The 11,428-nt window shown below is 52.8% G+C and overlaps 1 protein-coding gene across 5 annotated transcripts in view; it reads left to right on the forward strand.

The window, feature by feature from the left end:
• GUCD1 (guanylyl cyclase domain containing 1) overlaps positions 1–2,830 on the forward strand; it is an 11,867-nt gene extending 9,037 nt beyond the window's left edge. For 3 of the 5 annotated variants that reach the window (XM_058531949.1, XM_058531952.1, XM_058531953.1), the window contains exon 7: positions 301–2,830. In XM_058531949.1, coding sequence (XP_058387932.1) covers positions 301–395 — 95 coding nt within the window. In that variant the 3' untranslated portion in view covers positions 396–2,830. The remainder of the gene's footprint in view (positions 1–300) is intronic. The other 2 variants (XM_058531954.1, XM_058531951.1) reach the window with 1 other exon arrangement.
• Positions 2,831–11,428: the final 8,598 nt, after the last annotated feature.

Consider the following 11,428-nt stretch of genomic DNA (forward strand, 5'->3'; position numbering starts at 1 on the left):
ATTGCCCTGGGGACAGGGAAGGACTGCCCTGACTCAAGCAGACTTACCCATGTGGCCTCAAGCATGCTTCTTCCCCTCTCTGGGCCTCACTTTCTCCATCTGCTAACCTGGGGAGGGGTCAGAGAAGGAGCTCACGAAGGTTGAAATAGGCAACGAGGGCTTCCTGGAGGTAGAAGACTTGATCAGCAAGAGGTGGCCCGGCGGGCAGGACATGGTCAGACCTCCCCTGGCTCCCCTGGGTGCCAGTGAAGGGGGTGCTCCCTCCACCTGCCAACCCCGCTCTGCCCCTCCTGCCCCCAGCAGGAATGTGCAGCACCAGCATCAGTAACTTCGAGGAGGCCAGAACCAGCTACGGCACAGACGAGGACATCCTCTTTGTCTACTTGGACAGCTGACAGCAGAAGCCTGGTGTGCCCAGGCCCTCAGACCCCACCCTGCCCCGCCCCAGCTGGGCCCACTCAGGAGTCCCTGGCCCAGGCCCTGGGCTGTTGGGGCTCAGATGTGGAGCTGCAGCCTTGGCCCGTGTGACAGAGCCCTGGGGAACTCTAGGAGGCTGCGGCGTGCCTGCTTTGTCCGCCAGTGCTGAGTGTGTCATCATGCCACTTAGCCTGGGCACCTGCTGGTTGCTGGAGGTGTCCCCGGAGCGTCTGAGCAGAGCTTCCCCCAGGACCCTGAGCCTGACTCCAACCGTGCCCAGGGGACATTCCGCCTCACAGGTGCCCTTGTTGCCTGCCAGCCAGGGTTAGGGGAGAAGCCGAGCCTGTCTCCCCAAAGACCTGGGGCCTGAGCCCTGGAGAGAAACACCGCTCGTCAGGACAGCATCTGTGTGTGTGTATCTGATCCCGGCCCCCAGGGCTGTGGACTGCTCCAGGCCTCGCTTGGAGCTGTTCTCACCCTTCTCCCCTGGAAGTACTGCAGCGCCTCCATGCCCTTTGGTGCCACCACCCCCTCTTGCCTCCCAGTGGACCCACATTCCTGTGGCTGGTTGTGAGGCCTCCGGGGCCTAGGGAGGGCTGGACCTCAGGCAGAAAGCAGCCCTCCAGGTACCCTAGCCACGTAGGATGGAGGGTCATCAGGGGAATAATGGGGCCCTGGCTCCTGCTGGCTGGCAGTGCTGAGTGTGCTCCAGGAATACCTGACCCTAAGGGCCAAGAACGGCTGCCTGAGCCCCAGAGATCCCCCCCACCCACAAGGCCTCCTGACACTAGCCTGAGTCCCGACAGCAGGGCCCAACCTCCGAGTGTGGGGACCCCGAGTCTCGCAGGGCTGAGCGTGCTGGGGCACTAAGGAAGCAATGGCACGGGCAGCCTGTGACCTCCCACCCACCCTGATGTTCATGCCAGGACCTCTTGCACAGAATGCTGGGTCTCTTCTGTCTCAACAGAGAAGGGTGCTGCCTGCCCAGGATCACATAGCATGGCACGTAGCATAGACTAGAGCTCTTCCTCCCTCCCTCCCTCCCTTCGGTCTGTCTTTCTAGATTTACGTTATAACTTTTGGGAGGTGAGAATCACCTTCAAGTAAGACAATAATAGTGAGATTGCAGGTACTTTGGAACCACAGACACCTCTCTTTACGGGGCAGGTAAGCCAGCCCAAGTTCTCTTTCGAAGAGAAGGGGAACTCACGGCCCCCGGGCTGAGTGCCAGGGCCCTTCACCTTCCAGACAGCATCTGCCCAGTCTGGGGCAAGTTTGCCCAGGACAGTGGTGGAGCTGGGTCTTGAACCCAGGTCTGCACCTAAAAAATAAGGGAAATGGATCACTCCCAAAGGGGCTGGGGACACCCACCCCTCATGGGCTGCCTCTGGCAAAGGGCAGGGGTGCCCCAACAGCCATACTACACCTGTACCCCTGCATCTTGGTCTTCCAGTGCCCAGGGCATGATGTGGTGGCAGCTGCCCCTCTTTCAGGCTGCAAACCACGCTCAGCTTCTGCCCCCACCTGCCAGCTGGCCCCTCCCCACTGTGGCTGCTCTGAGGGGCAGAGGTGGGCTCTGCTTTAGAAGGGCTATCAGACCACCCAGTCGTATTGCTCCTCGACACCAGGTACAGCCTTTGGCCAAGAGGGAGGCGCTGTTAGCTGGGCAGCCACCCTGGTTTCAGAGACTAGCATTGCCTTTAGACTGGTCTCATCTCTGTTGCCTTAATGCTGGGAGGCCCAAGATCCCAGGGAGTTCTGGGTCTACACTCAGGAGTACCACACGTGGCAGCTGTGGGGGTTGGGCGTCCTCAGGAGGGTCTGGGTAAAATTGTGGTGAGAATAGATGTATCAAGGAAAACAATGAGAGGAAGTGAAGCTTTCAGGCTGGCTGAATGTGAGTGAGACACGGTGCACATGCTGGTGGGGCTGCCGTAGAGAGCAGCCTCCGTGGAGAGTAGTCACCGCACCTCAGCCCACCATGTAACATTTAGAAATGCTCAGTCCCCAGGCTCAGAGGATGGCTTCCAGGGACAAGCCACAAGTTAGAGGTCACCTATCTAGAAGATGAATGAGAAAGCTACCTGCCCCTGAGATGGTGCCACCTGCCTGGGGAGGGTCATGGAGGCAGAACACAAACCACACTATGTTGTGTTCTTGTACAAGTCATGAAAGTGGGGCCGGAGAAGGAGCCTGGACATCAGGAACTTCTGCCCACAGCATGTGGCATCTGTGGCCCCCTATCCACATGCTAGGGGACCAGTGCAGCTCCCAAAGCCACACTGGACAGCTGGCTTTGTTCACTGTAGCCACTCGGGGACAAAAGGGATCTTTTGCACTGCAGAGATTTTATACATAAATATATTTTGTTTGTAATGAGCCATTCTCAATAAACATTCTCACTGCAAAATGATGGTAGCCTCTGGCCCACCTTTGTGAATTCTTGTCTCCTTCCCAAGTTCTCAGCATGAGCTCGTGGGAACCGGGTCCTTGACTTGCCATGCCTGTTTTTAGCTGGGTCTGGAATCTGGTTTTCTCCTATTCGGGCCTTGATGCTTGTGCGAAGCCTGGGGGGACAGTGCTGGAAATGGAAGAGCCTCGGAGCTCAGCGGACAGACGGAGGACGCACAACCTTGGGTAGGAGGAGGGCCTGGGGGGGCAGTGTAGAGAGGGGGACAGTGGGGCCCACAAGAGGGAATAGAGGGGCTCCAGCCCTCCCTGCACCCGCCACCCCCAACCAGCAGCTCCCCTTATCTACTAGCTATTGGGCTCTTCTAGTATTGCATTTGATAAGAATTCTAGTTCTGAAAAAGGAAATATTTGGAAATCCTGCATTAATCTGGCACCTCAGACCTCCCCCGGTCCCACGGGGAGCTGAAAGAGCGGAGCTGGCTTCTTGGATAGGGTCCTGGTCTCCGGCCTGTGCTCCTCCTGGCTGCCTGCTGCCCTGCCCTCCCCAAGCCCCACGGTGTGGAGATATATTAGTAGGAGTTCTGACCGAGGTCTTGGATTCCTTACTCCAAACTGGAGAGCAGCCCTGTAGACATGCCTTCAGTCAGGAAGTTGACCAGCTGAGTGACTAGCTGGGGTGCCCCACTAGAGTGTGCCAGGCAGCATACCAGGTGTTTTAAACGTGTAGCCAACAGCCTGTGAACACTGGCAGTGAGCTCACCCCTCTCTGCCCCTCAGTGAGCCTTCTACCCACCCTAGGGGAAGGGGCCCCATCCTGAATGGGCATATCAGGGGTTGAGACAGGCATGGGAGAGAATGGGGCCTCTGAGTGGCCACTGAATGCAGTTATGGGAGAAAAATGACAGAATGAGGGCGATGTTAAAGTAGGAGGGACAAAAGTGGGTAGGGTGGTGAGTCTGGGGTGGAGTTGGCTGCCCAGAGCATGCAGGGTGTAGATAGTTGGGGGACAGGCTGAGGACTCTTGGGAGGGGCCCCACTCGGAGCCAAGGAGCCAGGCCAGAGCAGAGATCTGAGCCCAGATGCCACACCAGAGCCAACTACCCAGGGGTGAGAGGGCACACACGCCACCCCACCTTGCTAGTCTATTGTCCAGACTGCTTTTTGGAAGGGTACAGCACCCCCATGCCCAGATGCCCTGTGAGCCCACCTCCTGTCTGTACACCACCTCATGAGGCCGCCTCCTTCTTACATCCAGAACCCCTGGGGGCCACCAGAGGACACTAGACACTCAGTGCCAGGGGGAGACGCACAGGGGATGTCACAGGACGAGTAGGTTCCACCATTACACGTGTAATCTAGCGGTTATACCAATAGAATCACACACACATGGGTTGTAGAAGACACTGCACAATTTTACTAGTTATCGCTGCATAACAAATTACCCCAAAACTTAGCAGTTTAAAACAACAAACATTCCATTTATTATCTGGCAGTTTGTGTGAGTTAGGAATGTGGGTGCAGCTGAGATGGTGCCTTGGGCCCAGGGTCTCTCATGAGGTTGCCATCAAGCTCTTGGCCAGGGCTGCAGTCACCTCAAGGCTCAACTGGGGCTGGAGCATCTGTGTCCAAGTTCACTTACAGGGCTGCTGGCCACAGCCTGCCTGGGTGTCCTCCTAACATGACACTAGTCTGGACACTAGACTAGCAAGCTGGGGTGGCATGTGTACCCTCTCACCCCTGGGTAGTTGGCTCTGATGTGGCATCTGGGCTCAGATCTCTGCTCTGGCCTGGCCCCTTGGCTCCCAATGGGGCCCCTCTCAGGAGTCCTCAGCCTGTTGCCCTACTATCCCCGCCCTGCATGCCCTGGGCAGCCAACTCCACCCAGGACTCACCACCCCACCCACTTTTGTCCCTCCTACTTGAACACCTCCCTCGTTCTGTCATTTTTCTCCCATAATTGCATTCAGTGGCCACGTAAGAGTGAGAATGAGAGAGAGAGCATGTGAGCACGCTGAGGATGGAAGCCACAGCCTTTCTATAACGTAATCTCAGAGGTGACATCCTATCACTTCTGCAGTGTTCTATCTGTTAGAAGCAATCAGAAAGTCCAGCATACAGTGGGGATTATGCAGGCATGAATACCAGGAGGCAAGGATCACTGGAAGTCATCTGAAACGTTGCCTGCCACGACAGCCAACGGGTAGTTCTGTTTTCTAAATCTCAAAACAAAGCTAGGGGTGACCCTGGAGACCATCTTGTCTAGTGCATCCAGAGGCATGCCTTTCAGAATGCCAATGGTGAGAAGTTCTATACAATGAGGTGCCCTGGTCAGGTCAGCTTGGCGAACACTGCATGTTGCAGTCCCCTCCAGGAGATTTAGGTTGTGCAGAAAAGGCTCTGTATAATCCTGCGGCAAGCGGACCCCATTAATTTAGGGTTTCCCCAAATTACTTAGCCACAGTTTGGTTTTGTGTAACACCGGTATTCTGTGAGATACGCTGACATTTAGGTAACCACTGGTCTAGTCCAAGAAGGAGACTGCAGCCCCAGAAAGAGGAGTGACTGGCCCAAGGTCATCACTCAACGAGCTGTAGACAGAGCTATACCCAAACCTGTCATTGCTGCTTTCCCAACCCTCAGTCGAGGCCACGGCTGGTGACCCTGTAGAAGGGAACCAATGCCAGAAGAGCCAGGAAGTGAACTCTGAGTTCTGGAGCCAGAGATGGGCTGCCACTGGCCCCTGGGGGCCTACCTCCAGGTGGAAAGCCTGGCACGTGGTCCTGATACCCTGGAAGAGCACAGATGCTGCTCTTCCTGCCTCCTTCCGACCTGCCCTTGCCACAGTATCCAGGGACTTGCCCCCATCCTCCAGCTTCACAACAGGATTGAGAAAACTGGAAGATACCAAGACGTCATCCTGCTGAGCTGCTAGTGCTGGGGAGCAAGTGATGGGACCAGAACGGAATGGAGTGTTCATGGAAAAACCTCAGTGCCAGGAAATGGAGGCTGAGTCTCCCACGGGCCCAGCGCAGTGGCCTCTCCAGTGGCTTCTCCATCCTCTCTTCCTCCTGGGCCCCCTCTTTTCCTCTCCCTGGCTGCCCACCCTGACATGCATCCTGAATACTCCTTCCTGAGGCTATCTCCCAGCCCTGAGTGAAATCCTGGGCTTCCCCCAGCCTTAGGAGATCTGGTGAGCCAGTCTCCCTGAGCCTTTTGGAGACCCTTGATTTACAATGGCCTAATGTCCACATCTCATTCCACCCTTACAAGAGACCCACGAGGCAGCCAAGCTGACCTCCTCTTGGTACCTCCCACCTGCCAAAGTCCATTCCTCCCTCAGGGCCCGTGCACCTACTATTTCTTCCCCTGTGCCCTCCATCAAGGTTCTGCTCAATGTCGCCACTTTTAAAGGAGCATCTCCACCCCTTCCCTGTGCCCCCCAACCATGGCATCCTGCCTACCTGTCTCCACTGCTGTAGCCCCAGCACCTGACACCTAGTAGCTGCTTAATAAAGTACATCAGTGAATGGTCAGCAGCAGATCTTTAACAACACCTGCTTTAGTGGCTTTCCTATACTTTTCAGAACCATAGGTCATGATTAAAGAGGAGGCTGTATTTGAACCTTTGATGTCATGCAGAATTCAGCAGACATTCTCTCCTACAAGGGTAGGTGGGAGTGTAAACTGCTAATGCTTTTTATAGGTAATTTGCAGTATACTATTGGGAGGCAATTCTCCACTGGTGGCTGCATTTCTGCATGTCTCATGGGTCGAGGCACTGGCTACCTTCACCTGAACTACCTTTTCAGGGATGTTCCTACAGCAAATAGCCTTGGAAGGCTTGATGTGTCTCCCTTTGGAGCCAAAGACAGGCAAACATACTGCCCATTATAGGATTCCAGTTCTTTAAACTCAGGGCTCCTCCCTTAACACAACCCACTACAAATGCAGGTATCCCCTGGCCCGCTTTGGAATTGGGGCTGGAGAATCTGCAAGAAAATGCTGGCGCTTTGCCTAGAGCTATTGCCATAATAAACTGTCCTTTGCTCTGTGGAAATTAATAAAAGAAACCTTAACTAAATTGGAGTTGGGAAGGCTTGTAGGGGGAGCTCTCACACCCTAGCATACATCGTCAATTACACCAACCAGGAAGAGAGAATGCTTGCATCTTGGAGAGGAAGTAAAACTACTTCACTACAGAAGGAAGATGTCTCTCCCTACCGGGCAACAGCTCAGCCAATGAGAAGCCGTTGCCACCCTGAACTGTTACTTTCCCCCAATGGACTTTCGTTTAGAACAGCCCCTCCCTACTCCCTCTTTTTCTCTACAAAGGCAGCTCCTCTCCTTTCTTTTCTGGATTCGCCTATGGTTTGCCGCAGCATGCGCATCCTGTATTGCAATTCTTTTGGCTATTCCTTAATAAACTCATTTCGAGATAAAATAACTGCAAATTTTATTTTTAAGTTGACAGCTCTGACTCAGGAATGTCATGTCTTCTACTAGCATCCACGAAACTGTGGCAGGCTAACTTGCAAATAAGGCCCTTTATGGTTCCTGACAGTTATGGCAAGAATGAGATGCTGACAGAGACATGGCTTTCTGCAAGAAGGAAGAGGGCCTTACAGTCCACTTAATGGGAAGTCCATGAGAGACAGTAGCAAACTTGTTGACAAACTTGTATGGTAATCAGGTGATCAATGGTCCTTCACTTTACTGCCCGTGAATGAAGAAGAATTGGGGAGGGGCTGCAGGCTTAGTCCCCGGAAGCAGGTTCGAAAACAGCTACCTGGATGGTGCCCTGGTTGTTGCTAACTGTCCTTGAGCAGGAGGCGTCCTGCACTATCTGGTGGTCAGTTTCATGTCCTCCCCATTGTAATAACCAGTAGTAAGTCTTAGGTGGGCAGATGATTGCAACCCCTTTCAAACACCAGTTACAGAGATGCACACCTACACTGAGCCTGAAGGGTAGGAAATTCAAGACAGCTGTGGGAAGAAAGCAAGCGGATCACTGGAACCTTGGCTGGTTTGCTTGGGTGGTGATGGGTTGGAGCACGCAGTGCTTGCTAAGGAGGAATGGCACAGCTGGGCCTTCTGTCTGCTCAGCCTCTCCTGCATTCTCTCACGCCAACCTGAACTCCATTAGCAGACAACAGTAAAAGGCCCCAGAGTTTTTTTGCAGTGGGTTCTGGCTGCTACAAAGAAGCTTTGGCCCTCTCAGAGAGATTCCCCTGAGACAAACTCCCACAGAAAGCTATAGATGAAGCTACTAAGCTGGGCTCTTACTGCCTCCGACTGGTTTGCAGTGCTGATGAAGGGAGCAGATGGGAGTGAGAAACTGACCCGAAGAAGTCTAGATAAAGTCTTGCAGTCAGCCCCGCCACCAGGAGAACTGTCCTAGTCCTTCTGTGAAAACTGAACAAAAACTGAAGCGTTATTGACAAGGCGGGGCAGAAAATGTCTCAGATTAAACTGGACTCCTCAAAAAAAACTACCGTGGCTCACGTCTAGTCTGTGTCAGCCAAGAACAAAAGGCCTGCAGCGCCAGCCAGATCAAGGGGTCCCCAAAGCTGAAGGAGATGTCCTCAGTAATGATGGCCTTGCCACCTGCTGTAGGGCTTGGGCTGGGCTGAAAACTTATGAACCTCGGCCACACCACTGCAAACTGAAAGTGAATGTGCCCTTGTTTAACGGCGCGGAGCCACTTTCTCCTTCCGCAATCCCTGATCCCTCACTCCCCCTCTACCCCAACCTCAGCTGCTTTAAGGAGAAATGAGGTCAGGGCTGAGGGCCCTGTCTGAGTGTGCGAGGGAACTTTAGGGATGGGAGGGCTTCAAACTTCCATGGCTCTGCTGGATATGAGTCCCCAAGTCACGAAACTACCCAGTCCTTGAGGGGGAGAAAGGTTTCCAAATTCAACTGAGAGGTTTGGTTGCCCAGCGAGGGGAGAAAAAGCTAAGGACCTGGGACCCTTTGGTGCAATTCAGTGTATTGTTCCATCTACATCTGAAGGTTTCATAGGAATTGATGCTTGTCCTTCTAGTTCATAAGTGCCAGCAGGGATTCTCCCAATCAGGAAGACCTGCATGTACCTCTCTAAGTGCTAGAGGGATGAACTCCCCTACCCTTTGCCCCCTGTGGGTAGGTCAGAATTTAGTGTGAGCCCCTTCACCCTCTGATGTCCAAAACTTTCACTACATAGATGAAGTCCTGTTGGTGGCAAGTCAAAAGCCTCAGCCTCAGAGATCCTAACTGTAGTCTTTTCATGCCTCCACCAGCAGGGACGACTGATAAACCCTGACCAAATTCAGTTTCTTGGGACTAGGCAGGCAGACTCAACGCTTAATCCCTCCAGCAGGTAAGGAAAAGCCGCTGCCTCCTCTTTCCCCCTCCACCACTCCCAAAAAAGGAGGCCTGGCACCTTCTTGGAATCTTTGGTATCGGAGACAGTATTGCCTCACCTGGGCATCCTACTTGGTCCTTTATACTGGCTAAACTGCAAACCCTTTGAGCAAGGCCTAAACCACGGCCTGCATTGGAAAACATCCAGCAAGGTGTGGCCCACTCTCTACATTTGGGGCCCCACAACTCTATGACCCCTTTAAGCCATATACGTCTCTGTGACTGATGGCTGTACTAACTGGAGCCTCTGGCAAAGGGAGGCAGATTGCACCCAGAGGTGCCCCTTGGGGTTTTGGATGTACTGCCTCCTTGACACAGTGACCATATACACCCCTTTGGAAAAGCTTACTATCGGGCTCTTGTTGAAACTGAATACCTGGCCCATGGAAGCCTTGCTTGTGAAATGGAAATTGAACATTCAAGAACACAGCTGGCCTGGCCTGAGGAACACCTCAGCTTTACATGAAAAAACTGGCAGCTAATCTTTTGTGGGAAACATATCCCCTACTCCACCAAAGCAAAGCCACTGGCTCATTGGTGACCTCAAGTTCCTCGAAATGCTTGAGCCTGGTTCACCAATGGGTCAACTAAGCTGAAACCTGATGGTGTCCACTGGGCTGCTGTGCTATTCACCCTTAGCAGCACTACCCCGAACTGAAAATGGATGTGAGCCCCTCTGCTCAGTAGATAGAACTCAAGGCCATTCTTATGGCCCTGGGCCAATACTCCACTTGGTAAACCTTAGTATATTTTTACTGACTTTTGGGTTGTCGCCAATGGCCTAGTTGTTTGGTCTGCCACTTAGAAAACCTCAGACTGGCAGATTAAAGACACTCCTCTCTGGGGCCATCAGCTGTGGAAATAAATTGTGGCTGTGGTCGACCTGTCTAGGTCACTCATGTAGATGTCCATGGTAAGAGCCTGTTCTCTGATGAGACCAACTGGAATAAGGCTGTTGATTGCACCACCTATAGCACCCAGATTGCCCCCTGGATTCATCATTGTGCTGGGCATGGCAACACATCCCCCACTGTGGACCGGGCACAAAGGAAAAGATGGTTTCTGATGCAGAGGCTACCAGCACATGCCAAAGTTGTGATTCCTGCCAAGGGCTGGCCCACAATCTTGCAGAGAAGGAGGTCACCTTGCACAGGGCATGGCCCTGGTCAGCTCATGGCAGATTAACTCCATCATACCTCTGTCTCCCTCTCGGGGCTATTGGTGGAACGTCACCACCGCTGACACTTTTTCAGGTTATGGAGTTCCTGTTCCAGTCCAATAAGCCAACTCTGGACACACCATTGTGGCCCTTGAAACTAATCTGTGTGATGTTTTTGGCTCTATGGACCGTTTGCAGTCTGATGAGGGTGCACCTTTTATCACAAAAGCTACTCAACAATGGGCAGGCAAAGTATTCAATGGACCCTCCACACTTCGTGCCATCCACAGGCATCTAGAATTGTTCAACACTAGAATACCTCCTCGAAAATCAACTCAAAAAGGTTTCTGATTCTACCTCCCTCGCTCCCTCCTAGTCCATACACTTTCATAAAGCATTTTGGTCACTGAACACAGCTATCTTAGAAAGGCCACTTCCTGGGTATATTTGGATGAAAATGGTATGAAAGTCATAAGGACCTGTTTTGAAATTTGCCAATTCAGACCTGACTCTTTCTGGGCATGGTGCTTCTTTCTTTCCCCTAAGAGCAACTCCAGGCCAGCCCAGTTGGCACATCTTCTAGGAGACATTCCAGCTGAAAGTGGGCCTAGGGATTCAAATTTGATTCTGGTTGAGCCACTTGGATTCTCTTGTTGGTTGACATGGTTTTCGATCATAAGGACAACGACCACTTGGGGGAACACACTGCTCACTGAGACCCCCTATGGTGGCCCATGCAGGACAAAGTGAGGAACAAGATGGGTCTCTGTGCATTTTATAAAAATGCCCTTGTTCATCTTGCACCTGATCCTTCCAAACAAAAGGTTTGGATTTGAGAAAAAGATAACGGGGGGGGGGGGAGGTGATGTTTTAGCTATTGGAATTTAGCTACACCGATTTTGGAGGGGGAACAGCAACTTTGGCACCTAGATAGGAACACCTTAGATCCCAGGAGATAGGTTGGGAGGGGCATTAATCTTAATGATCTATGTCTTTCTGGAGCCTTCCTTATGAACAAACATGCCCTGGTGCAGCTCTCCC

Source organism: Diceros bicornis, chromosome 35, assembly GCF_020826845.1.
Source record: "Diceros bicornis minor isolate mBicDic1 chromosome 35, mDicBic1.mat.cur, whole genome shotgun sequence".
NCBI classification, from domain to species: Eukaryota; Metazoa; Chordata; class Mammalia; order Perissodactyla; family Rhinocerotidae; genus Diceros; species Diceros bicornis.